This window comes from Pristiophorus japonicus, chromosome 3 (assembly GCF_044704955.1).
Source record: "Pristiophorus japonicus isolate sPriJap1 chromosome 3, sPriJap1.hap1, whole genome shotgun sequence".
Taxonomy (NCBI): domain Eukaryota; kingdom Metazoa; phylum Chordata; class Chondrichthyes; family Pristiophoridae; genus Pristiophorus; species Pristiophorus japonicus.
The window spans coordinates 111,075,463-111,102,588 of record NC_091979.1 but is presented as its reverse complement, the minus strand read 5'-3'; the positions used below and the strand labels follow the sequence as shown (position 1 = coordinate 111,102,588).

The 27,126-nt window shown below is 44.1% G+C and overlaps 2 protein-coding genes and 1 long non-coding RNA gene across 10 annotated transcripts in view; 1 reads left to right on the top strand and 2 right to left on the bottom strand.

Moving 5' to 3' along the window:
* The window catches only part of ssb (small RNA binding exonuclease protection factor La), a 59,913-nt gene extending 58,061 nt beyond the window's left edge, over positions 1-1,852 (top strand). For all 6 annotated transcript variants that reach the window (XM_070875689.1, XM_070875691.1, XM_070875690.1 and 3 more), the window contains one exon: positions 107-1,852. In XM_070875689.1, coding sequence (XP_070731790.1) covers positions 107-204 — 98 coding nt within the window. In that variant the 3' untranslated portion in view covers positions 205-1,852. The remainder of the gene's footprint in view (positions 1-106) is intronic.
* Positions 255-27,126, bottom strand: mettl5 (methyltransferase 5, N6-adenosine). Of its 3 annotated transcripts, XM_070875694.1 has the most exons (7): positions 26,912-27,062; positions 17,654-17,768; positions 14,937-15,121; positions 5,987-6,069; positions 1,926-1,977; positions 1,304-1,353; positions 255-374 (listed from the first exon to the last, which is right to left on the bottom strand). In XM_070875694.1, exons 1-7 carry the CDS (start codon positions 27,018-27,020, stop codon positions 333-335), a joined length of 636 nt encoding a protein of 211 aa, XP_070731795.1. In that variant the 5' UTR covers positions 27,021-27,062; the 3' UTR covers positions 255-332. The 3 variants fall into 3 exon arrangements, with proteins under 3 accessions (XP_070731795.1, XP_070731796.1, XP_070731797.1); XM_070875695.1 differs by lacking the exon at positions 17,654-17,768 and having other exon boundaries at positions 26,912-27,126; XM_070875696.1 differs by lacking the exon at positions 1,304-1,353.
* On the bottom strand, positions 10,996-14,880 carry LOC139258033 (uncharacterized). The gene is made up of 3 exons (XR_011592363.1): positions 12,463-14,880; positions 12,077-12,165; positions 10,996-11,719 (listed from the first exon to the last, which is right to left on the bottom strand). It is a non-coding gene; the product is annotated as an uncharacterized lncRNA (long non-coding RNA).

The window sequence follows — 27,126 nt, the reverse complement described above, 5'->3', positions numbered from 1 at the left end:
TAACTGCAATAAAATTGAGATCCTAATCATTTTGAATGTTTGATAGATGCTGAAAAATCTACATTTGTTTTAAACTTTTTTAACCACCCTGCTTGATCTGATGTAGCTGCTACAAGTCCAAAGAAGAGAACACTTGAAGAAACTGGATCTGTAGATGAGCCAGCAGCGAAACAACTGAAAACAGGTCAATCTGGTGATCAGTGAGACTCAATTTGTGGCCTGTAAACAGAACAAAATGACCATACGGCCCTATCCAGAGTTTTAACTACTACATTTAATTGTGATATAATCTCAACATTGCCTTCATTGAACATCATCTGGCGGGATGGAATTTATTTAAACGAGAACCGTACGAAGTCCACTTCAATGTCGATCTAAAATGGGGAAAAAACAAGTGTGAACTGCTGTATGTTTGGAGATGCCTTCATTGCATGTGTAGATGTTTTTTTAAAAACATTTTACTTCTGTTAAAACATTTGACTGACTTTGGTGTATTTGCAGTGTATTAATTTCCTTGTGCAGATTAAGTACAAAAGACTTGGCTGCTGAGATTAAATAAAATACTGTATGTTGAAGTTTGACAGATTAATTTGAGTCTTCAAAATACTGTACTGTAAATAGTCTGCAAATTCTTTAATAAAACATCACAACTCTACATATTTCAGAGGTTGATACTGATCTTGCATAAGTTGGCTTACAGGTGATGTACAGTAAAGGACCATACATAATTGGATCAGACAATATTTTCATAAATGTCTAAATGTGCTTTATGGAATCTTGCACCTCCCACATTGAGATGTGCAGGAATTACAAATGGTGGCTTGCCACAAGTGGTTAATGATGCAGGGGTTGGATTAAGTCACCCCAGTTGAAGAGCTAGTGCAGGTGTCCAAGTCATGTGGCATGCTCTTGTGCTGTAATTTTTGATTTTATAAAGATTTATGGACAAGTATGGAGAATTTGACAACTCACCATCTGGATCAGAGCTTAGTGTGGTTGAGACTAAATTGCAAATATGACTCTTGAAAAAGTAGATTGTCACAATTTAGTTTATGTTGGGTTGGTTTTGTTCTTTAAATTATTCTCGGAGCACAGAAGCTGAGGAACTCATGGCTGTCTCCTGCAGAACATAGTGATTAAGGATAGATAGCAATAACACTGACTAGATTAAAAGCTACCTTGCTTCATTGACTCCCATGTTAAGGCTCCAACTTTTTTCCCTGCAGTCAAGACTTGAGCAGAGAGGGGATTTTTTCCATCAGTAATTCATTTAACATGTACATAGGAATGTGAACTGGCTTACCGATTTCCTCTTGTGGAATTTGTATGATGCTGGTAGGTCATACCTAAGCTCTGTTTAGAAAAGAACATTTTAAATTTAGAAATCCACATTCTCGGTACCTGACCTGGGTTAATGGTTTCTTTGTACATAAAAGGTTTATGCTGCATTGCTTCCCGTTGGAGGTGAAATTTAATTGAAAGGGACTAATTCAGCAATATGGATTCAGGTAACCAAGTAGAGAATTTACAAAGCTGATCTCTAGTCTTTGTGCACCAATTAATGTAGATTGACCCCCTCAAATCTCAGCAGGATATTGCTAGAAAGACTTGCATTTATGTAGCGCCTTTCATGACCACCAGATGTCTCAAAGTGCTTTACAGCCAATTAAGTACTTTGCGTGTAGTCACTGTTGTACTGTGGGAAATGCGGCAGCTAACTCCCATAAACAGCAATGTGATAATGACCAAATACATTTTTTTTTGTTACTCTAGTGTTTGACCAAGTATTTTGTAAAATGTATAAACCACTTTGTTCCTTGACTCTTTTTGCAATAAACTGGCTTTAAGTCGACATAGGAGCTATTTATTGACCGTGTGCGAAATACAAAGTTAAATTGTTTCTTGTGTAAACTAGTATATCTTACCAGCAATTACTTCCATCTTTACCTTCCATTCATCAGCTTTCTTCTGAACATACTACAAAAGAGATGAAGTTTTAGAAAGCACATCTGAAACTGAACATTCCTTTTTTGTTACAAAAAAAACTTAGCTTATTTATTTTATGAATTTGCACCAATTGTTACAGGGATTACTAGTCTGTATTTTACTTAAGATAAGTGTTCAAAATGTTGTTCCTTCTTAAAGGTATTGATTTTATACTGGGGTGCAGCTCTATATGCGATAGTTTAAGTGGCCGTTCATGTTTGAGGTTGCCAGCATGTCAGATCAGTTGAGTGGTGGACATCACATGAGCTGCAGCAGTTTCTAGCTAGAGTTCCAGATAGCAATGATGTGGAAATTATCCCTCTTGTACATTGCACAGTGACATGAGAAGGAAAGAGTGGTCACAGAAATTTACAGCATGGAAGGAGGCCATTTTGGACAGTCATGTTCACACCAGCCACCAGAGCTATCCAGATCTTGGTCCATAGCCTTGTAGGTTATGGCACTTCCAAGTGCACATCCAAATACTTTTTAAATGAGGTGTGGGTTTCTGCCTTTAACACCCTGTCAAGGCAATGAATTCCAGACCCCCACCACCTGGCTGAAAACATTTCTCCCCAAATCCCTTCTAAACCTCCCACCAATTACTTTAAATCTGTGCCACCCGGTTGTTGACCCCTCTGCTAAGGGAAATAGGTCTTTCTTATCCACTCTATTTTGGCCCCTCATAATTGTATACACCTCAATGAGGTCTCCCCTCCGCCTGGGTTCCAAGGAAAACAAACCCAGCCTATCCAATCTTTCCTCATAGCTAAAATTTTCCAGTCCAGCCAACAACCTCATAAATCTCTGTACCGTCTTTAGTCCAATCACATCTTTCCTGTAATGTGACCAGAATTGCATGCAGTACTCTAGCTGTGGCTTAACTATTGTTTAATAGTTCAAGCATAACCTCCTTGCTCTTGTACTTTACTAGCTGAGGCATAATCACTTTATCTACCTGGTCTGCTACCTTCAAGAAGCTGTGGACATGCATTCCAAGGTCTCTTTGTTCCTCTATACTTCTGAGTGTCTTACCATTTAATGTGTATTCCCATGCCTTGTTAACCCTCCCCAAATACATTACCTCACTTAGGATTGAATTCCATTTGCCACTGTTCCACCACACATGACCAGTTCATTGATGTCTTCCTGCAGTCGACAGCTTTCTTCTTCATTATCAACCACACAGCCAATGTTTGTATCATCTGCAAACTTCTTAATCATACTCCTTACATTCAAGTCTAAATCACTGATATATACATGTGCGACATCCAAAATCGAAATCCGGAATGTTCCGGACACCAGGCCAATCCGTGGCGGGGTCCTCTGGAAAATGTTCCGAAATCCCCCCGACCATGCCGTGGCCCAATCGGCCTCTCAACTGACCCCTCCCCTACCTACCTTCCTCGGCCCAGGCAAAGACATTCCAAAATCTGGAAATACCTGGAATGACCTTGGTCTTGAGGTTTCCGGATTTCGGATGTCACACCTGTACCACAAAATGCAAGCGACCTAGTACTGAGCCCTGCGGAACTCCACTGGAAACAGCTTTTCAGTCAGAAAAACACCCGTCAACTATTACTTCCTGCCTCAGCCAATTCTGGATCAAACGTGCCACTTTGCCTTGGATCCCATGGGCTTTTACTTTCGTGACCAGTCTGCCATGTTATTTGCTGTAACAAATTACTTTTAAACATTTATTTGTGTAAACTAATAAGGCTTCCCCATGGGTAAACACACCATCTAAAATGCTGATCCAAAATGATGAAAGGTCAGCAACCTGAAACATTAACTCTCTTTCTCTCTCCACAGATGCTGCCTGACCCGAGCATTTCCAGCATTTTCTCTTTTTAAGATCAGAAATGTCCTACATTCAATGGGACACAAAAAATCTGCAAAGGGATATAGACAGGCTAAGTGAGTGGGAAAAGAATTGGCAATGGAGTATAATGTGGGAAAATGTGAGGTTATCCACTTCGGCAGAAAAAAAATATAGAAAAGCAAATTATAATTTAAATGGAGAAAAATTGCAAAAGTGCTGCAGTACAGAGAGACCTGGGGGTCCTCATGCATGAAACACAAAACGTTATGCGGGTACAGCAAGTAATCAGGAAGGCAAATGGAATGTTGGTCTGTATTGCAAGAGGGATGCAGTATAAAAGCAGAGAAGTCCTACAACTGTACAGGGTAATGGTGAGGCCACACCTAGAGTACTGCGTACAGTTTTGGTCTCCGTATTTAAGGAAGGATATACTTGCATTGGAGGCTGTTCAAAAAAGGCTCACTGGGTTGATTCCAGAGAGGAGGAGGTTGACTTAAGAAGATAGGTTGGGCCTATACTCATTGGAGTTCAGAAGAATGAGAGGTGATCTTATCGAAACATATTAGATATTGCGTGGGCTTGACAAGGTGGATGCAGAGAGGACATTTCCACATAGGGAAAACTAAAACTAGGGGACATAGTCTCAGAATAAGGGGCCACCCATTTAAAACCAAGATGAGGAATTTCTTCTCTCAGGGCTGTAAATCTGGAATTCTCTGCCCCAGAGAGCTGTGGAGGCTGGGTCATTGAATATATTTAAGGCGGAGATAGACAGGTTTTTGAGCGATAAGGGAATAAAGGGTTATGGGGAGCGGGCAGAGAAGTGGAGCTGAGTCCACGATCAGAGCAGGCTCGAGGGGCCAAGTGGCCTACTCCTGCTCCTACTTCTTAAGTTCAATCACTAATCTATGCTAAGATTTATGATCTTAGCTGGTGACACACTTCTAGTTTGGGGAGGTGAGGAAGTGAAAATAGCCACGGTCCCTCCTTTTAATAGTTTATGACTGACATTTGCCATGCAGGGTGGTACAGTGATAGTCAGTTGACGATGACTTGACTACATGAATTCTGCCTCCGGAAGAATAGTCAGATGAGCTCACATGAAACATGTTGGGTGAGGTAATAGAGGGGAAAGAAAATGTATTTGGGCAAATGAACTTGGTTAGGTCATAGTTGGAGCACTGTGCACAGTCCTGGTCTCCATATTATAAAAAAGATATTGAGGCAATGGAGAATATGCAAAAAAGACACAGGAATGATACCAGAACTGAGAGGACATACTGATCAGGAAAGGCTTTAGAAAAGAGGCCAAAGGTCTTCAGATAATGGAAAGGTGTACAAAAATGTTTTGAGTCCAAAACTAGAGGTCATAAATATAAAAGATAGCCACTAATAAATTATATGGGGAATTCAGGAGAAACTTCTTTACTCAAAGAATGTGGGACGCACAGCCACAAGGAATAGTTGAGGCAAATAGTAAAGATGCATTTATGGGGAAGCTAGATAAATACATGTGGGAGAAAGGAGTAGAAAGATATACCTCTTTTATATGGTCGTAGCAAAGCAAATCAAATGTCAATAATCTAAGTTGGATATCCAGGCCAAAGCTTCTGGTGTAATAGCCTGCCATCTTGTATGCTGCCTGCAAATTTCCTCTGAGGGCAGTGCTCAATGATGTGTTCCAGGGTCTGATTAGGAGCTCCACAGTCGCATGATGGGGATGCTTTAATCTTCCACCTATGGAGAAGGTGGCAGCATCTTCCATGACCATTTCTGAGGCGGTCGATGGTTGTTGCTGATAGGGTTAGATGAAGTAGGGTGGAGCATAAACACTGACAGAGACCAGATGGACCGAATGACCTGTTTCTATGCTGTACACTCAATATTACTACTTAAGTAGCTTGGAGAAGTCGCGCCATAAACCTTAAACATTTCCCTGGCAATTAACATGCAGGAGATAAATGCAGTTTAAATTAAAATCATTGGTCCTTTCTTTAAAGGTGGGAAAGTGGGCACTTTTATATTAGAAAAGCAACTAGCGTAAACACTAAAATGTACTGCATCCAGTAATGGGTCAAAGGTATTTGATAAATGTTTGCTTCGAGACAAATGATCAATCTGATACCCATCTGTAAAGTAGGTCCTTTGGCTGCAGAAAAATAAAGGAAATTCACTTACATCTCTGGTTGATGTTTTGTGGAGGGAATACACAGCTGTTCTGGCCATATCTAAAGCAGTTTTGAGGAATGTCATGTCCATACCTTTTGAGGAAAACATGATTAAATTAGTTACTTCTGAAATAGAGAACTTTATATATTTTGAGGATTCAAGCTATTTATTTGGTTATTGCTTCAATGAGATCAGATGAAGATTTATTTCACATGTCTAAATTATATTGGTGTAGGACTTAATTTTCAGTTTAATAAAATTACACATCTTCACCAAAATCCAGCTCTCTCAAGGGCTCAGTTGGTAAAGGGAATTAATAGCTGCAATCTCGGAAGATTCAGGTTTGATGCTGGATCTGAGTTAGCTGTCAGCTGAATGGCAGTAGCAGCATTGCAATTGGCTTCTATGGTCCTGGGTTCCCACTTCTGATTGATTTCCTGTGGCCTGGGTGTAATTGTGGATGTTGGGTGAGAAGAGGATTATGTTTGATACCACCGAGGGCAAATAGGCTAGACAGTATTCACTATTTAGGTTTCTACATGACAACTGGGTTGTTCAGTTGAGAAAGAACATTACGTTCATATACCAACTTTCACATCTTCAGAACATCCCAAAGCACGTCACAGCCAATGAATTACTTTTGCAGTGTATTCAATGTTACATAGGCAAATGTGGCTTTCAACTGTGCACAACAAGGTCCCCAAACAGCAATGTGATGTGACCAGCTAATTGTTCTTGAAGGTGTTGATTAAAGGATAAATGTTGGCCAACATAGTGTGAGAACTCCTTTGAATAGTGCCATGGAAGGAGGAGAACATGCAGGGAGATCTCAGAGATGCAGTAATTGTGACCATCTTTAAAAAAAGGGGACAAGTCCGACTGCGGCAACTACAGAGGAATCTCCCTGTTGTCGACCACTGGGAAAGTCATCACTAGAATCCTCAACAGTCTACTCCCTGTGGCTGAGGAGCTCTTCCTGGAGTCTCTGTGCGGATTCTGTCCCCTGGAGTGTGTTCGAAAATCAGGCCTTCAAATCTGGCACAAAGCTTATGGTCTACAGGGCTATAGTGATACCCGCCCTCGGTATGGCTCAGAGACGTGTACCATATACAGAAGATACCTCAAATCGCTGGAGAAATACCAGCAACGAGGTCTCCGCAAGATCCTGCAAATCCCTGGGAGGACAGACGCAACAACGTTGGTGTTCTTGATCAGGCCAACATCCCCAACATCGAAGCACTGACCACACTCGACCAGCTCCGTTGGGCAGGCCACATCATCCGCATGCCCGACACAAGATTCCCAAAGCAAGCGCTCTATTCGGAACTCCTACACCACAAGCAAGCCCCATGTGGGCAGAGGAAACGTTTCAAGGACACACTCAAAGCTTCCTTGATAAAGTGCAACATCCCCACTGATACCTGGGAACCCCTGGCCCAAGACCGCCCTAAATGGAGGAGGAGCATCCGGGAGGACGCTGAACACCTAGAGACTCGTCGCCGAGAGCATGCAGAAAACAAACACAGGCAGCGGAAGGAGCGTGTGGCAAACCAGACTCCCCACCCACCCTTTCCTTCAACGACTGTCCCACCTGTGATAGAGGCTGTAATTCCCGTATTGGACTGTTCAGTCACCCGAGAACTCATTTTTGAAGTGGAAGCAAGTCTTCCTCGATTTCGAGGGACTGCCTATGATGGGATCTGTTACGTTTATCCAAGAGAGAAGATGGGCCTCGGTTTAACTTATCTGAAAGAAAGCATCTGCCACAGTATTACTATGTCAGTCTGTTATGCATTTTTTCATTGCTCAATGCAGAAGGGATTTATTTTGACTAAACTTAAGTACACTCAGCTGACACTTCAGTGCAGTACTGAGGGAGTGCTGAACTGTCGGAGGTGCCATTAAACCGAGGTCCCATCTGCCCATACAGGTGGGTATAAAAGGTACAATGGCACTGTTCAAAGAGTAGGGGAGTTCTGGTCCTGATCAACATATGTCCCTCAACCAACATCGCTGATAAAAAGTAGATTATCTGGTTATGTATCTCATTGTTTGTGGGACCTAGCTGTGCGCAAATTGGCTGCCACGTTTCCTACATTACAACAGTGACTAGACTTCAAAAGTACTTCATGGTCTAATATTTGGGGCATCCTGAGGTAATGAAAGACACAATATAAATGAAAATTCTTTTATACAATTAGTTTTTAATTTGCAGTGGGGCTCACTGAGAATTCTATAGTGTATACAACATGACATTGACCATAAAAAATTGAAACTAAGGTACTTATGAAGAAACTTGGAGACCATGGGCTAGAATTTCGACAAATTTACGACCGTTTTTCTGCCTGGGCGAAGCAGAATTTTTTTTTTGGTGGCGCTAAACGAGTCGGACATTTTGCGCCCGGGCGGAAATACAGCATTGGTTTTGCACTGGCGCTAAAACTTATCGCCCACCCGATTTTCTAAGCGTTTGGTGACATCAATTGGCATGCAACGCTGCGCTATTGACCCTGGCAGAAAATTCGGCGATATTGACCGTTTTATCATCTGCCCGTAAAAAACAGTTGGACCCCAGCACTAACTTGAAAACGGAGCAGTTCAGTGCATAAAAGGATTTGGAGAAGAAAGGCTGCGTTTTACACAGTGAAGTTTTATGTGAGTTTATAGTTCATTTTAAAGTATATTTAAGGACATTTAAAAAAATAGGGGCTATACTATGTCAGTCATTATTCCTGGCTGCTTTTTCTATGCAGCGTCGAGCTGGAAGAAGGCTTATTGATGAGCATTTTGAGCGTAATCCAAGAGCTCCCAGACATGTAGGGAGGAGGACTTACCCCCCCCGTCCCCCCACGAATTTACAGGCAACAGCACTCATACCTGCAGCTCTCTGAGGCACAGTGCGTTAGAAGGCTGTATTTCCAAAAAGAAATGCTGACAGAGCTAACCAGCTCATAAAGGCAGACCTACAGCCTACCAGCGGCAACAGGACTGCACTGCCCGTCAAGGTGGCGGTGACTGCAGCACTTGCCTTCTATGCCTCCGGCTCCATTGAGGTATCAACAGGGGAAATATGCTTCATCTCGCAGTATGCTACACATTGCTGCATTTGCCAGGTGACTACTGCACTGTACGCACACAGGATGGATTTCATAACGTTCCCAATGACCAAGGAGGCACAGAATGAGAGGGCTATAGGTTTTGGATGAATTGCTGGCTTCCCCAAGGTTCGGGCTGCCATTGACTGTACTTGTATCGCCCTGTGAGCACCTTTACTCGATCCAGAGGTTTACCGAAACCGAAATGGATTCCACTCCAGGAACGTACTGATCATCTGCGACCATACTCAGCACATGGCAGTAAATGCCCAACATCCAGGGAGCATCCATGATGCTTTCATCTTGCGTGAGAGCAGTGTCTCATGCCTGTTCGAGCGTCAGCCACAAGGCCAGAGCTGGATACTGGGGGACAAAGGTTATGGCCTCGCCACCTGGCTCACGGCCCGCTTCGGAACCCTCAGACAGAAGCTGAGCATTGCTATAATGATAGCCATATATCCACATGTAACATCGTCGAAAAGACAATTGAAGTGCTCAAACAGCGCTTCCGATGCCTGGATCACTCTGGAGGCTGCCTGCAATACTTCCCATGGCAGGTCTCTTGAGTTCTTTGGTGGTAAAAACAGAGAGACAGACTATTATCTGAATGGTGACAGATTAGGAAAAGGGGAGGTGCAACAAGACCTGGGTGTCATGGTACATCAGTCATTGATGGTTGGCATGCAGGTACACAGCAGGCGGTTAAGAAAGCAAATGGCATGTTGGCCTTCATAGCGAGGGGATTTGAGTACAGGGGCAGGGAGGTGTTACTACAGTTGTACAGGGCCTTCGTGAGGCCACACCTGGAGTATTGTGTACAGTTTCGGTCTCCTAACTTGAGGAAGGACATTCTTGCTATTAAGGGATTGCAGCGAAGGTTCACCAGACTGATTCCCGGGATGGCGGGACTGACATATCAAGAAAGACTTGATCAACTGGGCTTGTATTCACTGGAGTTCAGAAGAATGAGAGGGGATCTCATAGAAATGTTTAAAATTCTGACGGGTTTAGACAGGTTTGATGCAGGAACAATGTTCCTAATGTTGGGGAAGTCAGGGGTCACAGTCTAAGGATAAGGGGTAAGCCATTTAGGACCGAGATGAGGAGAAACTTCTTCACCCAGAGACTGGTGAACCTGTGAAATTCTCTACCACAGAAAGTTGTTGAGGCCAATTCACTAAATATATTCAAAAAGGAGTTAGGTATAGTCCTTACTACTAGGGCGATCAAGGGATATGGCGAGAAAGCAGGAATGGGGTACTGAAATTGCATGTTCAGCCATGAACTCATTGAATGGCAGTGCAGGCTCGAAGGGCCGAATGGCCTACTCCTGCATCTATTTTCTATGTTTCATTGTGGTGAGCTGCATTCTATACAACTTGGCCATCATGAGGGAACAGGATTTGCCACTGGGGACTGCAGCACCACCTCAGGAGAGAGGGGAGGAGGAGGACGACGATGAGAAGGAGGATGTGGAGGAGGACAAGGAGCCTAGCAAGGAACCCATGCCACCACCACCACAGAGGAGGCCTCGTGGAGCTTTTGCCACTGCAAAGCCTTACGTCAGCAGCTCATGATTCAACACTTTGCTTGAACAGCACGATTGACCGTTGCCTGGCCACTCTATCCCACCATGTTGACTATTCCCCCTCTTATTCTGCAAATGAGACACTACACAGGAATGGTTAAAGTGAACAAAAGAATTTATTAAACATCCAGCAACTTGAATAAAAATTTATTAAACATTGTAACATGAATAAGATTTATTAAACATTTCAAAACTGGAATAAAATGTATTAAACATTATTGTGAATTGGGAAACTTTAAAAACTTTTATAAAACAGCAACAGCAACAAAACAACAACCCCTGCACCGAACGTCTTTTACCTCCGGCCCCTCCTTCCCTGCCCCCCTCACCCTAAATCCCCTCCCTTGCGTCATGACCATGCTCAAGGTGACACCAAGATGTTGTGCAGTAAGGCGGCTAGAGTCCTGCTGTATTAGGGGGAGAAACAATGGAGACGCCATGTGTGGATCCACTGGAGAAGGTCGGGGTATGGAAGGCCTGACTTCTGAGTGATGAACCTCTTGCTCGGCCTCGCCACTCACAGGTGATGTCGGGCTGGAGACTGTAGTGTCAAAGATGGAGACCATCAATTGCGCGTGGGCATTGACCGCTTCGGTGGTTTCACGGCTCGCACTGACAATCTGCGACCCGATCTCCGTCATGTTCGCGGATAGTGCCACAATGCTTGCGGGAATCCTACCCATGACCTCTAGAAGCTGTTGGGTGAGCTGGACGCTCTCCCTGAACAATCTCACCATGTCCAGGTATGCATCTGCCTGTCAGCAGACCGGCTTTGCTGACTCACCCTCCAGAAAGACAGCATACGGGATTCAACCACAGTAGTGCGTTGCTGCACATCACTTGTACTCGGGGCCTCGGATGGCTCAATGCCAGAGAAAGTTTGTTCCTCGGATGAGCTGCTGGCAGGAGCAAAAGGAGGTGTCGAGAGCACCGGCCCCCCCACCCTCCCCGGAATAGGTTGATCGGTATGCTCCTCTTGTGGAAGTTCCTCGGCCTCACCTCCCGCCTCCTCCATTCCCACATGATGGGCTGATGGAGGATGTGGCGCATGCGACTCATCTGGAAATAGAAAACATCAGATGAGTGGTTAGCAGCAGGGGAGGGGGCAGCATGACATGAGTAAGGTCACATAACACAGGCTCATTTGAAGGACCGCTGCTCCTCCATTATATGTAGCCCAGAGACACTGCATCACATTGCCCCAACTCTAGTCCACAGACACTACATGACATTGCCCCAAACCTAGTCCACACTACATCACAATGGCACTACATCACAATGTCCGAACCCTAGTCCACAATCCCTACATCACATTGCCCCAACCCAGCCCGGGGATTTTGCAGGGCTTACCCTCACTTTTGACTGGGGGTTCAGTACCCACATGGGCAATTGCCCTCCCAGAGACCGAACACTCACACTCACTCCTCCAGATCTATCAGAGGCATGGTTCTCGGTGGACCGCCGCCTGTCCATCGCTGCTCCCGGCAGTTGTGGGACATCTTTCCCTGCAAAGATGACAATGGGAATGGTTACCAGAGGGCCCATCTGCTCTTGTGGCACACACAGATAGCCATCAAAGCACTTGTACCATACCATATGCATTTAATACAGCCCTCTGTTTAATGGCCCTGGAAGTTGCACGTGGTTCATAAGGAAGTGCAGAAACATCTTTTAAGATCTCAAAAAAATGTGTAACGATCATTCATGGAAAATAAGGTGCAACACTAATCCTACCTATACCAACATGTGTCAGATTTATAATTTAAGTAATGAAGGAGTTCATCAATAAAAATATTACTTACTCTGACAATCCTGCTATGGTCGTTGAATCTCTTGCGGCACTGGGTATGGGTCCTTCTGATGTCGTCAATACAAGACACCTCCTCAGCGATGCTGGTCCAAATATGCTGAAAAACCACTGGGAGGGGTTTACTTGCACCCCTCCTATTTAAATTCCCCCATCTCCTCTCCACAGCAGTGACAAGGGCCTCGTTGGCCCCATTACTAAACTTCCTCGCTCTTTGCCTGCTTCCATCTCCTTCCATTGTGACTGCAATCTAAAATTGGCTGATTCAGCCCTGGGTGTACTGCGCATGCGCGGGCGATCGCTGACAGTTGACCAGAAGCGTGGGAAGAAAAAAAAGGGGAAAAAAAAACAGAAAAAAAATGCGCATGCACAGAATGTACGATTTTGTTTTCAATCGCAAATTTTGGCTCTGGTGCACAAATTCTGTTGTGCAATGCCAGATTTATCGCTATTCACTGTTTGCCAAAGTTTGCAAGGTCCGGCGGTAATGGTACCCCCAGTGCTTTAAAAAAAAATTGCCGCAATTATCGCCGAAAAACAGGCAAAATCGCTAAAAGCCAAAATTCTAGCCCCATGTTTTAAAAATGCAATGGTAAAAATGTATTAATCTGTCTTTTAAATTTTATTGAAATTATACCGCTCCCTCTCTGTCTACAGTATTCCACTATTCAAACTCCTTTTACACATCTCTTTGCAACATGCAAGAGTCCTATTTTAATTTCGTCAGTCTTGGGTGGTTTTGAATCCAGGTCCTGGAGGTGAAAGGACAGTACAAATTTACCATGCTAACTGGTCTCCAGCTTAAGCCGTTGCTATATACAGTAAGCTCTCGTTTACCCGGATAGTTTGGGGATTCGGCAACTCCGGGTAAATGAATTTTCCGATAGGGTGAGTTTACATAAATCACAAAAAAAATTAAAAGAAAAAACAATCACGTTAACCTTAGGACGGCATTACTTACCTCCCTGCAATCGGTATAGGTTGGACCGCCCATATTTACAGGCGGTCACTGCAGGGCGTACAGGTCGAGCGGGACTCAAAAAGCGGACCGGTGTGGCAACCAGGGGCATTGCACACCGCTGCAGCTGTTCCGGGTGGTACCGCTCAGCGCAGCCGCAAAACTGGCTCCGGAGACCCCCTTGGGGCGCTGGAGGCTGACGCCCACCCAGGAGACCTCACCGCCGTCATTGCCACCCCTCCGGGACAGAAAATGGAACGTGAAAGACCGGAAGATCTGCCTCATGGAGTGCTGGGTGGCTAATCATGATTCAGGAAGAAGGTAAGTACAATGTATAGTTTGCATAGCTTAAAGCAAGTAATAATGTTCACTGCTGCTTGTATTTATTATGTAGCTAATGATCCTCTAATTTTTGTTTAGTTGCCAAATCTTGCAATATTTTAAATTCCGTTACGGCGGGTTTTCCGTTACATTCTTATCCGGGTAAACGAGAGTTTACTGTACGAGGCACAATTGAAATTTATTAGTGACTTATGTTTGGGAATTATTTTCAGACTCGTTTCCTGCCACTTCTCTTCCAGTTTATCATGTACTATCTATTAACTAAACATGACTGTGTGAAACATGAGGGAGGCATTGACATCTAGTAAACTTGAGGTGATCCAAAACTCGGCTGCCCATGTCCTAACTCACACCAAGTCCTGCTCACCCATCACTCCTGTGCTCGCTGACCTACATTGGCTCCCGGTTAAGCAAAGCCTCAACGTCAAAATTCTCATCCTAGTTTTCAAATCCCTCCATGGCCTCGCCCCTCCCTATCTCTGTAACCTCCTTCAGCCCCACAACACCCCCCCCACCACCTCTCCTCTAATTCTGCCCTCTTGAGCTCAACCGCTGGTGGCTATACCTTCTATTGCCGAGAAAAAATATCTGCGCTTCTCTAATTCTGCCCTCTTGAGCATCCCTGATTATAATTGCTCAATGATTGGTGGGCGTGCCTTCTGTTGCCTGGGCCCTAAGCTCTGGAATTCCCTGCCTAAACCTCTCTGCCTCTCTATCTTCCTTTAAGACGCTCCTTAAAACCTACCTCTTTGACCAAGCTTTTGGTCACCTGCCCTCATTTCTCCTTATGTGGCACGGTGTCAAATTTTGCATCTCATAATACCCTGTGAAGTACCTTGGGACGTTTCACTACGTTAAAGGCGCAATATCAATAAAAGTTGTTGTTGTTGGTAGTTACACAATTTATGTTCTGGAGATGATGCAGTATGAAAGAGATGTTGATTAAATTGATTTGTAAATGTATACTAAAGTACAGCCTGAGAGGTGCCTGAATATCTAATGCTAAGGCTGTATACAGCTTAAGGAATGTATTGCAGCATAGTTATTTAAACTTCTGCTGGAATATACTTTCAACTGTGAATCATTCAAATCATGGAGAAAATACTTTCAACCTCTCTGCTTAAACAAATTTCAAAAGTACACACTATAAAGCCAAATATTCAATCTACCTTTATTGTGCTTTGTCCCAAATGGTGGATTCATTATTATAGTGTCAAATTTCTTTGATAATTTGCCAGTCGTTACAGAACAGATATCACACTGAACCATATCGACATTGGCCAATTCAAATTCCTCTGCATTTCTGTTAAATATGTCAAGCGCATCTTCATCAATATCAAATCCCACGCATAATCTGCAAAAGATGAAAACAACCCAATTAGAGAGGAATCTTTCTTCTGTGCTGATCCTTAGTTGCTGCGGTTGGGTACTTTGCGCCAGAACTTGGTCAAAGGCAAGGCCCACCGAAAGGACTGCCGAGTGACCTGGCGGTACTTTGCAAGGGAAATTCCTCAAAAAGATATGCCAGTATCACCCGGCGGCAAAAAAACGCGACTTACGCAGTAAATCTGAGCGGGAGCTCCCAATCTCGGCAGCAAGTGCAATCCTCGCCAAAGTGCCACCGAGGATTGAGTCAGGCCCCGGGGGGGGGGGGGGGGAAACAGCTAAAAATAAAAATAAAACAATGGAAAACCTTCAGGGGACCCTATTCACATAAATCGTTGAAAAAAAAATAAAAGAAGTTCACAAACCTTTTTTTGCAGGTCTTCTTACTTACCGTTGGGGTTAGACCTGCCTCCACACGGCGGTCCTTCCCACTGCTACCGCCGACTTCCGCCCGGAAGAATCTGCCAGCTTGGCGGGTGGGAGGACTTACGCGACTTGCGCGCTAGCGGCTGTCAGCGGGTGGTTCCCAGCAGTACTCCTCTCCCAACGGCAGCAGACCTAGAGGAATCTGTCACCGTGGGAAGACCGCCGAAAAAACTCGGTGGCGGTCAGCGGCAGCCAGCGGTAAGGCCACCAAGTTCGGGCCCTTTGTATAGTGGTGTAAGCTTATCCTCCAAGGTTGTATTCTTCATTATACTTGGGTTTGTCTGCACAGTTTGAAATTACACTATTTATCAAAGTTTAACCAGCAGCAAAATGGCTTCTCCAGGTGATCTATGGAAGTGTGCTTTGAAGCAGATAACAACCTTAATTTTTTGTGGAAGATGTATATGTTACATTAACCCTGAACAGCAGATGCAGTTGGGTATTAAACCCACGGAAAGGAACTTCTGGAGATTGCTTGTTTGATGCTGCTTAACATGCCAAAAGCTAAAACATTTGGCTGGAAACTTAGACAAGTCCTCTTAATCCCCTTTTCCTCCCAGCGAAACTAAAGCTAGTGTTTTCTCTGCCCATTCCATTTCCAATAGAGGTTCAGAATAAGTTTAATAATTAATAGCAATGATGGGGAAGGTAAACAGCAGCAGAGAAAGTAGAATCCGAAACAAGCACAAACCACTGTAGATGAACGAGCTAGAAACAAAGTAAACTAAGAAAATATGATAAGTGTTTCAATCTTCAGTGTTTTATAAAACGGAGTGACTCCTGCCAATGAACCGGAAGCTACGCAGAAGCATTCTGGTAATAACTGTCAGATCCCAAATTTTAAAAATAACGTTTACCACAACAGACGGAGGATCTGAGAAGCTCCGGCTTCTTCACCAGCTCGCTCCCTTCCCAGTTTTCTGACCAGCCCTCTCCCTCCCAGGCTTTTTTAAATGTTCCCAGCTTTCTCACCAGCCCGCTCCCTTCACGGCTTTAAAAAATGTTCTCGGCTTTCTCACCAGCCCGCTTCCTTCACAGCTTTTTTAAATGTCCCCGGTTTTCTCAACAACCCATCTCCCTTCCCAGCTTTAAAAATGTTTTTTTAATGAACCGTGATGAACCGGCAGCACGCATGCACAAACCGCTTCCGGTTCATTGGCAGCAGTCGCGTCCTTTATAAAACTGCTCTTGTCTTTGGAGTAGCATTATTACTGCAAGAATGTATGTTTACAACATATGTGCCAGCTAAAATCTTAAATAACCATCCCCAGCTAGACTGAACTGTCTATGATACTATTAAGTCTGGGTTGCCATCCCGCAGTACAGAATCATAGAATAATACAGCACAGAAGGCCCATCATGTCTGCGTCGGCTCTTTCGAAGAGCTTCGCTCATTTGGTAGCATTCTCACCTCTTGGGTAGAAGGATTTGAGCACCCAATCTGTGTTCACACTTTGGTGCAGTACTGATGGAGTGCTGTATTGTCAGAAGTGGCATCTTTCATATGAAATGTTAAACTGAGGTCCTATCTGTTCAGAAAAGCAGGAAGTTCTTCTGATGCCCTGGCCAACATCATCCAAAAAAAACTGGTCGTTCATTTCATTTCACTTATTAATGGGACATTGCTGTGTACAAATTGGCTGTTGCATTTACCAACATCAGTTACTGCACCTGAAAGAAGTAATTAGTTGCAAAGCTCTTTGGGACAGTGTGAGAATGTGTTAGGATGTTATATAAATAAGTGCAAGTTATTTTAAATCCAAGCCAGAGCAATAGTAATTAAATTCCAGAAAGAATGGATCACAGCCTGTATTAGCACTGCCAAGGTAAGGTCATTTAACTAGAAGAAAGAAGTCACACCTTCCAGAAAATGTACGCTAATGTTTCCATATTTGAAAATTGGAATTACTTTGCATTCAGTGAATTAAAATAGCTGCAGAATGAAAATGGTCACGACCACAATGTTACAGCAAGTTTTTAAGCAAAATGTGTGAAGTTGAGTACATGACAAGTTTTTTATTTTACTAGAATAAAAATGTAAATGCTTGACTACTGCATTTTGCAATCCACATACCCTGCATCTAGCATGGCTGCTCCGATGCTTAGAACTCCACATCCACACCCCAGATCTGCAACCAGCTTATTCTCAATGTCATCAAATGTCGTGTGTATTGTATACAGCATATGTGCTAAAATGAGAGATCATTAACATTCACTTTATTAATAGTATGTCATTCATAATACAGTAAGAACATACTTCCACTGGACAATAGAGTGCAGCAGATAACATGAAGTGAATTCCTTTGTAATTCATCATCTGAAAGCACTTCATGATAGTTTAAAATTTGCTTTCACATTTTATAAGGCCATTGTACATTTTGATTAAACTATACTTGTGGGAGACATGCTAATATGAAGGATTTCTTAGAATAGTTTTGCTGGGAACATGGTGAGTTCAAGGGTTGATTAATTAGCTTGTCCTTGATTACACGGGTTCAGTTCAGTAATGTTGAGAAGCAGGGTCACTTTGCATACAGGTGGTCATGTTGACTTGTTATCATAAGCTTCTTGGTTTTAGATGGTGGTTTTGGTTATTTTTTTTGGGAGGGTGGGAATTGTGCTAAGTGTGCTTCTAAGGATATCTCTACTGTGAAGCTGAGGCGGAACATTCATTTAGATTTCCATAGATGTTCAGCCACAGTTGTTTTGTGGAGAGCTACACATTCCATGATCAGGAAAGAGAATGCAAATTATTACAATTCATGGCAAGAACTGTGCTGGCTTATACTTTGGAGGATGTCCTCACTCTCCACTAAGTGAAATGGAGAGGCTGGTCATTGTCCTTGTGGTCTTCTGGACCACCATCTGGAAAGGCTAAATGTGAGCGGATGGCCAGAATATGTGTAGGTGGGTAGTGGAGTGGTAAATATTTATAGTTTGCTTGGTGTATGAGATGCATGAATTTGAGTTGGCTTTCATGGATTTTTCTGCAGAGGATCAATCATGTCACTTACCATTTCTTGCTCATTAACTGCCATTTTAAAGATTATTCCCACACTCCCAACTGGCTTCAGATTTTGTTCTTTTGTCACAACAACAACTTCGCCTTTAACATAGAAAAACGTCCCAAGGCGCTTCACAGGAGTATTAAGAGACTAAAGATTTGACACGGAGCCACATAAGGAGAACTGAGGACAAGTAACCAAAAGCTTGGTCAAAGAGGGAGATTATAAGGAGCATCTTAAAGGAAGAAAGAGAGGTGGAGAGGTTTAGGCAGGGAATTTCAGAGCTTAGGGCCCAGGCAACAGAAGGCACAGCCATCAATGGTTGAGTGATTATAATCAGGGATGCACAAGAGAGCAGAATTAGCAGAGCGCAGATATCTCTGGCGGGGGGGGGGGGGGGGTGTGTGTGTGGCAGGGGAGGAGAGGTGGGGGTGGTTTGTAGGACTGGAGGAGATAAATACGAGGGGCAAGACTATGGAGGTGTTGCTTAACTGGGAGCCAATGTAGGTCAGCGAGCACAGGGATAATACATAGAAACATACAAAATAAGAGCAGTAGTTAACCATTCAGCCCTTCGAGCCCGTACCGCCATTCAATATGATCATGGCTGATCCTTTATCTCAACACCATATTCCCGCTTTCTCCCCATACCCCTTGATGCCTTTTGTGTCTAGCAATCTATCTATCTCCTTCTTAAATATATTCAGTGACTTGGCCTTCACAGCCTTCTGTGGTAGAGAATTCCACAGGTTCACCACCCTCTGAGTGAAGAAATTTCTCCTCATCTCAGTCCTAAATTTCCTACCCCGTATCCTGAGACTGTGACCCCTTGTTCTAGACTTCCCAGCCAGGGGAAACATCCTCCCCGCATCCAGTCTGTCGAACCCCGTCAGAATTTTATACGTTTCAATGAGATCCCCTCTCATTCTTCTGAACTCTAGTGAATACAGGCCTAGTCGACCCAATCTATCCTCATAAGACAGTCCTGCCATCCCAGGAATCAGTCCGGTGAACCTTCGCTGCACTCCCTCTATGGCAAGTATATCCTTTCCTAGGTAAGGAGATCAAAACTGCACACAATAGTCCAGATGTGGTCTCACCAAGGCCCGGTATAACTGTAGTAAGACATCCTTGCTCCTGTACTCAAATCCTCTTGCAATGAAGGCCAACATTCCATTTGCCTTCCTAACTGCTTGCTGCACCTGCATGTTTGCTTTCAATGACTGGTGTACAAGGACACCCAAATCCCTTTGTACATTGAAGATGTAACTAGTAGAGTGGATAAGGGTGAACCAGTGGATGTGGTGTATTTGGACTTTCAAAAGGCTTTTGACAAGGTCCCACACAAGAGATTAACGTGTAAAATTAAGGCACATGGGATTGGCGGTAATGTACTGACGTGGATAGAGAACTGGTTGGCAGACAGGAAGCAAAGAGTGGGAATAAACGGGTCCTTTTCAGAATGGCAGGTAGTGACTAGTGGCGTACCGCAAGGTTCAGTGCTGGGACCCCAGCTATTTACAGTATATATTAATGATTTAGACGAAGGAATTGAATGTAATATCTCTAAGTTTGCAGATGATACTAAGCTGGGTGGCAGTGTGAGCTGTGAGGAGGATGCTAAGAGGCTGCAAGGTGACTTGGACAGGTTAGGTGAGTGGGCAAAGGCATGCCAAATGCAGTATAATGTGGATAAGTGTGAGGTTATCCACTTTGGTGGCAAAAACAGGAAGGCAGATTATCTGAATGGTGACAGATTTGTAAAAGGGGAGGTGCAACGAGACCTGGGTGTCATGGTACATCAGTCATTGAAAGTAGGGATGCAGGTACAGCAGGCAGTAAAGAAAGCAAATGGCATGTTGGCCTTCATAGCAAGAGGATTTGAGTATAGGAGCAGGGAGGTCATGCTGCAGTTGTGCAGGGCCTTGGTGAGACCACACCTTGAGTATTGTGTGCAGTTTTGGTCTCCTAATCTGAGGAAGGACATTCTTGCTATTGAGGGATTGCAGCGACTGACTGATTCCCGGGATGGCAGGACTGACATATGAAGAAAGACTGGATCGACTAGGCTTATATTCACTGGAATTTAGAAGAATGAGAGGGGATTTCATAGAAGCATTTAAATTCTGACGGGATTGGACAGGTGAGATGCAGGAAGAATGTTCTCGATGTTGGGGAAGTCCAGAACCAGGGGTCACAGTCTCAGGATAAGGGGTAAGCCATTAAGGACTGAGATGAGGAGAAACTTTTTTACCCAGAGAGTTGTGATAATTCTCTACCACAGAAAGTTGTTAAGTCCAGTTTGTTGGATATATTCAAAAGGGAGTTAGATGTGGCACTTACAGATAAAGGGATCAGAGGGTATGGGGAGAAGGCAGGAGTGGGGTACTGAAGTTGCATGATCAGCCATGATCATATTGAATGGTGGTGCAGGCTCGAAGGGCTGAATGGCCTGCTCCTGCACCTATTTTCTATGTTTCTATGACATTTCCCAAGCTATCATTATGTTTTTGCTACCAAAGTGGATAACTTTGCATTTATCCACGTTATACTGCATCTGCCATGTGTTTGCCCACTCACTCAACCTATCTAAATCGCCTTGCAGTGTCTTTGCACCCTCCTCACAATGCACAATCCCACCTAGTTTTGTGTCGTCAGCAAACTTAGAAATAGTACATTTGGTTCCCTCATCCAAATCATTTATATATATTGTGAATAGCTGGGGCCCAAGCACTGATCCCTGTGGTACCCCCCTAGTCACTGCCCGCCACCCCGAAAAAGAACCGTTTATTCCTACTCTCTGTTTCCTGTCAGGTAACCAATTTTCAATCCATGCCAGTATATTACCCCCAATCCTATGTGCTTTAATTTTGCACAATAACCTCTTATGTGGGACTTTATCAAAGGCCTTCTGAAAATTCAAATGCACTACATCCACTGGTTCTCCTTTATCTATTCTATCAGTTACATCCTCAAAAAACTCCAGTAAGTTTGTCAAACATGAGTTTCCTTTCATAAATCCATGTTGACTTTGTCTAATCCCGTTGATATTATCCAAGTGTCCTGTTATCACATCCTTTATAATAGACTAGCATTTTCCCTACTCCTGATGTTAGGCTAACCGGTCTGTAGTTCCCTGTTTTCGCTCTCCCTCCTTTTTTAAATAGTGGGGTTACATTTGCCACCCTCCAATCTGCAGGAACTGTTCCATAATCTATAGAATTTTGGAAGATTACAACCAATGCATTCACTATTTCCCTGGCTACCTCTTTTAGTACTCTGGGATGCAGATTATCAGGCCCTGGGGATTTATCAGCTTTCAGTCCCATTAGTTTCTCCAGTACTATTTTTTTGCTAATAATAATTTCCTTTAATTCCTCTTGCTCACTAGACCCTTGGTTCCCTTGCATTTCTGGGACATTATTTGTGTCCTCTTCTGTGAAGACAAACCAAAGTATTTATTTAATTGTTCTGCCATTTCCTTGTTCCCCATTATAAATTCTCCGTTTCTGACTGCAAAGGACCTACATTTGTCTTCACTAATCTTTATATTTTTATATACTTGTAGAAACTTTTGCAGTCGGTAATGATAGGCAGGAATCCTCTGGTAGTATGGTACTTTCAGTGCTGAATTCGGCGTGGCGGCACCGACCTGCAAGGACCATCAGCAGGTCGGGGCTTTCACAGGAGCAGTGCAAGCTGATTCAGGAGGCAGACGGCTGTGAAGAGGACGACTGGATTGGACGTCACCAAGATCCAGTTTGCTGATTGGAGCATGGACAGGTACAGCAGGAGCAGCGAGGTCGGGGCGAAGGAGCAGCGAGGTCGGGGCGAAGGAGCGGCGAGTGATTGCAGAGTGATGTGATCGGGGCCCAGGAGAGGCGTGAGTTTGGGGCCCAGAAGAGGCGAGGGCCCAAGGGCAGCTCGGGCCAGCCCACACTGCAATATGTGTGCGCACTAGGTCTGTACAGCAGGGCTGGTTTCCAGTCGTCTTGGTTAATCCTTGCCACTGGACCAAGACCTAGCTGTCAAGCCCGTGTGGTGGCTGGTGTGCAACGGTCACCACACATTAAAAAAATCCACGCACAGGCATCTTCCACCCTTCAACATGTAGTTCGGGACATAGAATATTAGGTCCTTCATTGAAACACCTGTGAACTTATCCCTTTGTGGTGTGGAAGCAAGACATCCTCGATACGAGGGACTGCCTATGATGATGATGATGAATGATGGGTGAGCGGGATTTGGTGCGAGTTAGAACACGGGCAACCGAGTTCTAGATCATGTCAAGTTTACGCAAGATAGAATGTGGGAGGCCAGCCAGGAGCGCGTTGGAATAGTCAAGTCTAGAGGTAACAAAGGCATGGATGAAGGTTTCAGCAGCGGATGAGCTGAGGCAAGGGCGGAGATGGGTGATGTTACAGAAGTGGAAATTGGCGGTCTCAGTTATGCTACGGATATGTGGTCAAAAGCTAATTTCAGGATCAAATATGCAAAGGTTGCGAACAGTGTGGTTCAGCCTCAGACAGAAGTTGGGGAGAGGGATGGAATCAGTGGCTAGGGAACGGAGTTTGTGGCAGGGACCGAAAACAATAGCGAAATTGGAGAAAATTTCTGCTCATGCAGAACTATATGTCCAACAAGCAGTGTGACAATTTAGAGACCGTGGAGGGGTCGAGAGAAGTGGTGGTGAGGTAGAGCTGGGTGTCATCAGCATATATGTGGAAGCTGATGCTGTGTTTTTGGATAATGTCGCCAAGGGGCAATATGTAGATGTGAAATAGGAGGGGTCCAAGGACAGATCCTTGGGGTCACCAGAGGTAATGATGCACAAGCAGGAAGAGAAGCCATTGCTGGTGATGCTCTGGCTACGATTAGATAGATAAGACTGTTTGAGAGCTTGAGGCAATTGAGACATCTTTCTGCCCAGAGTCTGTCCAGGTCTTAGAACTGTTAAACTGGCAGCCTGGCAGGTAGCATCTGGAATAGGTAGAAAGAACTATATTTCATGAAGTCCTATGCTGTTTGAGGCACATACCCAATTTCTGGGAGATCTGATCACAATATAATTCAAAGCAATGGATAGGTAGCAGTGTTACATTTAGTAACGCTATCTTGCAGGTGGAGACTATAATGTTTGGGTTCTGATAACTTATATCGTTAATGTAGAAAAATAGGTGCATTACAAATGGAAATTGATCGGATAGGAATGCTGAGCTATGAAAGAAGATATTTTGAGGGTTGACTGAAAACTTGGGTTTTGAGCAGGTTTTTAAAAAGGGGGGGAAAAAAGAGGCAAGAGAAGGGTTTAGGGAGGAAGTTCGAGAGCAGGGCTGAGCAGCTGAAGGCTTGATCATCAATGGTGATATGAAAGGGTTGGGGTTCACAAAAGGGCCCAGTCAGAGGACTGAAAAGTGCAGGAGGGGATACAAAGCTGTTGGAGGTTGTAGAGATTGGGAGGGAGCAGTCAAAGCCATGGAGTGATTTGAAGGTGTTTAAATTTAGTACACTGGGGAACAGGAAGCCAATATAGGTCAGTGAGGATGGGACTAATGGATGAGTGGCACTTGATGCAGGGAAGGATACGGATAGCTGCATTTTGAAGTTGGAGTTAATGGATGGGAGACCAGCAAAGACAGCATTTGAGGAAGAATCCAGAGGTGACAAAAGCATGCATATACGTTACAATAGCAGAGGGATTGAGGTGAGCGATCTTGCAGAGATGGAAATATATGGCCATGGTGATTGATAGGATGTGGGGTTTGAGTCTAACCACTGGGTTGAGCAGAACACCAAGGTTTTGCACTGATTGTTGTTTAAGCAACAGAGATAGCATTGGTGGCAAGGGAGCAGAGTTTATCGTGGAGGCTTAAAATTATGGCTTTCGTCGTGTAGGAGGTTGCGACTTTTCCATGACTTGATGCCAGATGGGCAATCTGATAGCACAAAGGTGATTGTAGCATCAAAAGAGGGGGCAGAGGTAGAGCTGGGTGTTGTCAACATGCATACGAAAACTAATAGTGCATGCAAATAATGTTGCTGAGGGGTAATGTGCAGATGAGGAAGTGGTGGGGTCCTAAAATAGATCATCGGTGGACACCAGAGGTGACAGGGCAGGCAAAAAGAGAAGCCATTTCTGGAGATTCACTGGCTACATTTGGATGATAGGAATGGAACCAGGGAAAGGCAGATCCAGATGTACAAGAGCTGGACAAGAGATGATGGCTTGGTCTACCGTATCAAGTGCAGTAGAGATGTTGAGGAGGGATAATGCACAATGGTCAGTCCCAAAGTTACTTGTAATTTGTTACTTTGGCCTGGGCTGTCTTTGCATTGAGTCTAATGGAAGTTAGACTGCAGGGATTCAAAGAGAGTTTTGAGAGAAATGGGCAGTGAGCTGGACCACAGGATCAACCTGCTAGTTCACAGTCAACACCCTGTTCCTCAGTTCTCTGATTTCACTGGAAAACTGGCACTAGCTCACTGTCTGATACTCTGCTCCTCAAATGGATTCTGGATTCACCCTACATCTGCTACTGGAAAAAAAAATTCCAAGTCACTTACAATGGCATTTTCAAACTTCCAATTGCTTTTGGCCCTCCATTTGCCACAATACTGCTGCAGCTGCCAAAGTGCCCAACCATTCCCTCTCCTTCACCTTTAAAGCAGTTGTCCACAGCAAAGCCTTTACTGTCTCCCATCCCAGTTGTTTACCCATTACCAACCTGATCCTTCCTTCCTCCTTCCGCCTTCAAATCCAAAGGGTGCAAACAATCTGGATCAGCTATCCATCACCAGATCTACTGGGTATGCTCCCCTCTGCCAAAAAAATCAGGGATCATCTTGGAGAGCAAAGCTAACTCCTGGCTTCTTTTCACCACTTCCAACCATCTCCTTAACCCCTCTTCCCATCCCTTCCAACCTCACTTCTAACAACAAATGCAAGAACCTCATGAACTTTTTTTGCCTATATTAAATCAGTAACTACTATTTGATAAGTAAAATTGGCTATGAAATTAGTTGGGACATCCCAAGGATGTGCTAAGCGCTATATGAATGCAATTTCTTAAAAAAAAATTATTTGTCACCAAGATAGTGATTATCCATTCAGCTCCCTCTGCTGCTTACCATTTTTGTCATGTCTCTGTGAGGCACTTTGGGATGTTTTTCTACAGTAAAGGCACACTATATAAACACAAGATGTTGTTGGGGATGGATGGGGAGATGGTGGAAAGGCCATGTTGCAGGAAAAGAAGTGATTAATAATGGCAGCTAGCATGGGGGCAAAGAGGGGAAGTTGAGTGGTCAGCAGTGTAACTCACTACCAAGGAAAAAATGTGTGGATTTAAAATAGATTCAGGAATAAAGATTAAAAGAAAATCAAATCGAGTATCTGGTGCAAAACCATGGCTGAGCTCCAGTGTGTTTCCTTCACCGTTTAGCTAACTAAAATTAAACATTTTCTCTCAGAGATTGGGAAATGTTAGTGTTCAGAGGCACCTGGGTGTCCTTGCACACAAATCGTTGAAAGTTAACATGCAGGTACAGCAAGCAAGGTTTGCCTTTACTACAAAAGGATTTTTGAGTACAAGAGTAAAGATGTTTTACTGCAATTATATAAGGCCATGGTGAGACCACACCTGGCATATTGTGTCCTGTTTTGGTCTCCTTACCAAAGGAAGGATATACTTGCCATAGAGGGAGTGCAACAAAGGATAACCAGACTGATTCCTGGGATGGGAGCGATTGTCCTGTGAGGAGAGATTGAGTAGACTAGGCCTAAATTCTCTAGTTTAGAAGAATGAGAGGTGATCTCATTGAAATATGCAACATTCTTACAGGGCTTGACAGGGTAGATGCAGAGAGGATGTTCCTCCTGGCTTGAGTCGTCTAGAACCAGGGATCACAGTCTCAGAATAAGGGTCAGCCATTTAGGACTGAAATGAGGAGAAATTTCTGCACTCAGAGGGTGGTGAATCTTTGGAATTCTCTACCCTAGAGGGCTGTGGAGGCTCAGTCTTTGAGTATATTCAAGACCGAGATCGATAGATTTTTGCATATTAATGGAATCAAGGGGTATGGGGATAGCGCAGGAAAGTGGAGTTGAGGTAGATTAGTCATGATCTCATTGAATGGCGGAGCAGGCTCGAGGGGCCGAATGTCCTACTCCTGCTCCTGCTCCTTTTTCTTATGTTTTTAAATCTCTAAAGGCTCAGGAGGTAACCTTACTGCATGGTGCTGAGCCCCTGGCCAAGATGATCAATGACATAATCTTCACATACTTTAAAGTAAACGTCGTCCTGATGAGCATCTTTCACAGTGTTTACCTGCTATATGCGGGCTTGTGGGATACTGCTCTAAAAAGAGCTTCGGCTGCGCAAAAGTATCGACTTGCTGCAAGGAACTTTCCAGCTTTTTCAACGTCAACCGCTTCATCGTTGTCTGTGTGTACCCGGCTAAAATCCCCGGCTAGAAACACAGCCCGATCGCTCGGTTCCGATGGCGCGAACTGGTGAACAGTGAGCATGCGCTAATTTCGGAG

Coding starts and splice junctions, on each gene's coding strand:
- mettl5 (XM_070875694.1), bottom strand. CDS start 27,020: ATGAAGCGGTTGACGTTGAAAAAGCTGGAAAGTTCCTTGCAGCAAGTC. Junction 1,978..5,986: donor ACAAAACATCAACCAGAGAT/GTAAGTGAATTT, acceptor TCTCTTTTGTAG/TATGTTCAGAAGAAAGCTGA. Junction 1,354..1,925: donor AAAGATGGAAGTAATTGCTG/GTAAGATATACT, acceptor TTTTCTAAACAG/AGCTTAGGTATGACCTACCA.